The sequence below is a fragment of the Pinus tabuliformis genome, chromosome J (genome assembly GCF_031772625.1).
Source record: "Pinus tabuliformis cultivar Carrire ecotype Pingquan chromosome J, CPIR1, whole genome shotgun sequence".
NCBI lineage: Eukaryota > Viridiplantae > Streptophyta > Pinopsida > Pinales > Pinaceae > Pinus > Pinus tabuliformis.
Window position 1 is genome coordinate 1,027,262,936 of NC_142295.1, and position 3,572 is coordinate 1,027,266,507.

The 3,572-nt window shown below is 35.1% G+C and overlaps 1 protein-coding gene across 1 annotated transcript; it reads left to right on the plus strand.

Moving 5' to 3' along the window:
* Positions 1-264: 264 nt before the first annotated feature.
* Positions 265-702, plus strand: LOC149230360 (uncharacterized). Its single transcript, XM_089381288.1, has one exon. It carries the CDS (start codon positions 265-267, stop codon positions 700-702), a length of 438 nt encoding a protein of 145 aa, XP_089237414.1.
* Positions 703-3,572: the final 2,870 nt, after the last annotated feature.

The window sequence follows — 3,572 nt, forward strand, 5'->3', positions numbered from 1 at the left end:
AAATGATTGAATGTTTTATGGATTTAAAAATAGAAGTGCTCTCATTATCAACAGTTTTATTAAAAAAATTAGTACGTTATGCAACATTTATATGCATATCCATAAACCTGTTTGCACCCGCTATTGGCCTCGGGATTCGAACACATAACCGTCTGGTACACTAAAATAGCCATCTCCGTTCCCATCTGGACAGAGGAGATAAAGATACAGCTATAAACGAGACTCCTCTGTTATCCCACGTCCACAGTTTATTTGTTGTTTGTGATGAAGATCCTGGTCGGGCGAAGGTTCCTCAAAATCAGAAGTTTGATCTCGGCATTCGTGAGATTTCCCCGGCTGATCCGCTGCCTGGTTCGAAAGATTTCGTTCCTCAGGTCCCCGGATCGAACCTTACGAAACTCATCCTTTCTCCGCCTCCGATGGCCCCTCCGAGCTCGAACCCGGGACCGAGCGGCGCTCAATCATCGCCGCCGCACGAGGCTGGTTCCGAAGGGTTGCGTGGCGGTTTACGTGGGAGAAGAGCGGCAGCGGTTTGTGATTCCGATAGCTTATCTGAGCCATCCATTCATTGCCACACTTCTGGCTGACGCGGAAAGTTACGGCCAAGGAGGGCCGCTCACGTTCCCTTGCGAGGTGGATGATTTCGAGCAGCTGAAATGGCTCATCGACAAAGAAAAAATGGCGGCTCTGGAAAACATTTGATGCTATTTCATGGGAAGTGAGCTTGATTTATGGTGATTGATTTATACAGTTGAGTGTGTTTAATGGTTAACTGTATTTGTTTTATTTTAAAAGCTCATATATTCAAAACCAGAGGGGAAGAGTATGTATGTTATATTCAAAACCAGAGGGGAAGAGTATGTATGTTTTTATAGCTTGGATGAGCTAAAGTGAATCTTTCTTCCACAAATTAAAGAGTCTCATAAGCCTGGCCCAGCCGTAACCATAAAAATAGATAATAATAATAATTTATATTTTGTAAAAATGAAAAAAATTATATACTAAATCATATAAAGCATTTAAGTAATATCCATAAACTAATTTACACCAGCTAACGAGTAAACATGGTTAACAACTCCATCAAATGCAAAATTCAAGTCTTTTAACAACTCTATCAAATGCAAAATTCAAGTCCATACTCTTTCCCTTCAAGGTTTTTTAAAGTTGCAATAAATCAAGACTTATGGTTAGTCCCTGTGATTAATTTGTATATCAAATGCACGAATTAAAAACCCTATTTCACTCATTCAATTATTTTCTCAAGATTCGGTAAATTATGCACATGAAGTCGATCACTGTAGTAAATAATGCATGCATCCATATCAACTATCTTCTTGACATGATAAAGAAAAGAGGTCCAAGTGAAAAATGCTTTAGAGTGATTGATTACAAAATCACTTTGTCTTAATAATTGTTCTTTGAAACTGGTAATACAATCGCTTGCATGATTGATGCTTCAATCTATAAGCACATGAATTCACAAGCTCTCTCAAATACCCTCTCACAAACAATATTTTCACATTTCCTGCTATACAAAATGTATTAATGTAATGAATCCACAAGAATATAATCTTTTTGTTGAATTTGAAAAGGAGAGAAAATAAATGGTAATACCAAAGAACGCTGGTGTCCACAAAGAATAAAAAGATGGACGATAAAATCATTGCCTTTTACATGCCTCATGCATCAATACATTGTTGCATTTAAGGTTCAAATTTGATTGTTTATCATGCATCAATACATTGTTGCATTTAAGGTTCAAATTTGATTGTTTATTTTTGTAAAAGTAAACTAATTTGTAAACAAAAGAGAACGCCTAAAATAGCAAGAGGCTAGCACCATGCTCTTGTTCTAGGGATGAAAATGGTTTGTGCAATAATTAATGGAAGCCTCAAATGGGTGTGGATATCCTTCACAACAATGAAGCCAAATGAGGCCCCTCAATATATGCTAGATGAAATTTTGAAAGGGAAGAAATTGCTTGGAGTTGAAAGGATGTTGCAAATTGTCTTGGGTAATAAATGGTGGTGTCCATTAATTGAAGCAAAACTAAACGTATTCAAAATCACATAACACAATAGAGCACACTCGAGAATGTTCAATACAAGGCAGCCAAATTCTTTCGAGAATGATTTATTAGATCTAATCCATTAAGAAACATACAATATAATTATTTAATTATAGAAATGGGATAGTTATTACAATAAGGATGATAATGACACCTATCTAGGTTTCTGACTGTTAAAAATAACAAGAAGAAAATCCTAATTTAATATATTCTTGAATTAAATTATGAACTAAATTGTAATTATAGCATTATAACAACTTGTAGCACTTAACTAAGTTAAGGTGACTTAGTTGGCTCCGTAAAATTGAGTTAGAAGTCTATCTAGAGTTAGTTGTAATTATTTAATTCAATTTAACTGAGTTAAATTCAATTAAACTAGTTCTAGTTGTTGGAGGAACTAGTGAGTCATCAAGTGTATTAAATGGATTTAATTCATATGCAGTGATCAATCAGATAACTGATAAATCACTCAAAATAGTTTATGCATGTCAGTTCAGATGAAGACCCAGTTGAGATTAGAGTTCAAGAACATTGTACTGTCATTTGTATTATTTTCTGAGTTCTAGAAATGGTGCATGCAATCAGTAGAAGGCTTATGATGGATTGCAAAGTTGTGGTGAGGGATTTTCCCAATTAAATATGGGCTAATTCCCTTAGGGATTGCGCAAGGAAGTAGGGGCTTGGCAAGAAACACATTTGGCTAAGTATTGGCTTGAGTTGATTTGTGAAGCAATGAGATAGATTGTGCTTGTGCATAGATTGTTCGGGTTGAACAATCATTGTATTTTCTTCTCAGATCTTCTAGTTAATGCAATATATAGATAGTAGGGGTTTTTAGCTGACGCTTTCCCTAGAAAATAATTGTGTTATGTGTGATTGAAATTCTTCCTTTTCTGCTTTGTGATTTCATCGATCATTTTTTTTTCGTTGATGAGTAAAGTAGATTCAAGTAAATTGTTTTAGCATATCACAATCTACAGTTTGAATCTACAGTAAAATTATACATGATATCGGAACTGAAGTCACTACAGAAGAGGAGAATACAAGTTTTTTGTGTAGGTGAAATCAAATTTGCAGTTCCATACTTCAAATTCAATAGGATGTCATTCTATGGTTTGAGACTTGACTATGCCCAGGAGGACAGCTCAAATTACATAACTTGGAAGGACAGGAAGGAGGTAGTGTTGGAAGACAACGAGCTGAAGGAATTCATAGGTCATGATATCCCTAAACCTCCAACATCTAATACTAAAGATCTGCCTAAATGGAGAAAGTGTGTGGAAAAGGTGAGAAGGATTATCCTAGAAGGAGTTCGAGATCATATTTTCTTGAATATCCACAGTAAGGAAACTGCATTTGTAATATTGTCTTAAGATCTATTTGAGTCAATCCAAATAATTACAGAGTACAAAGAATCAACTATTTCATTTCTACTAACAAGAAATCATAAAAATCAAGCTTTAAATATAAATTACCTCATATATATACATAAGAATGCTAAAAG

Coding starts and splice junctions, on each gene's coding strand:
- LOC149230360 (XM_089381288.1), top strand. CDS start 265: ATGAAGATCCTGGTCGGGCGAAGGTTCCTCAAAATCAGAAGTTTGATC.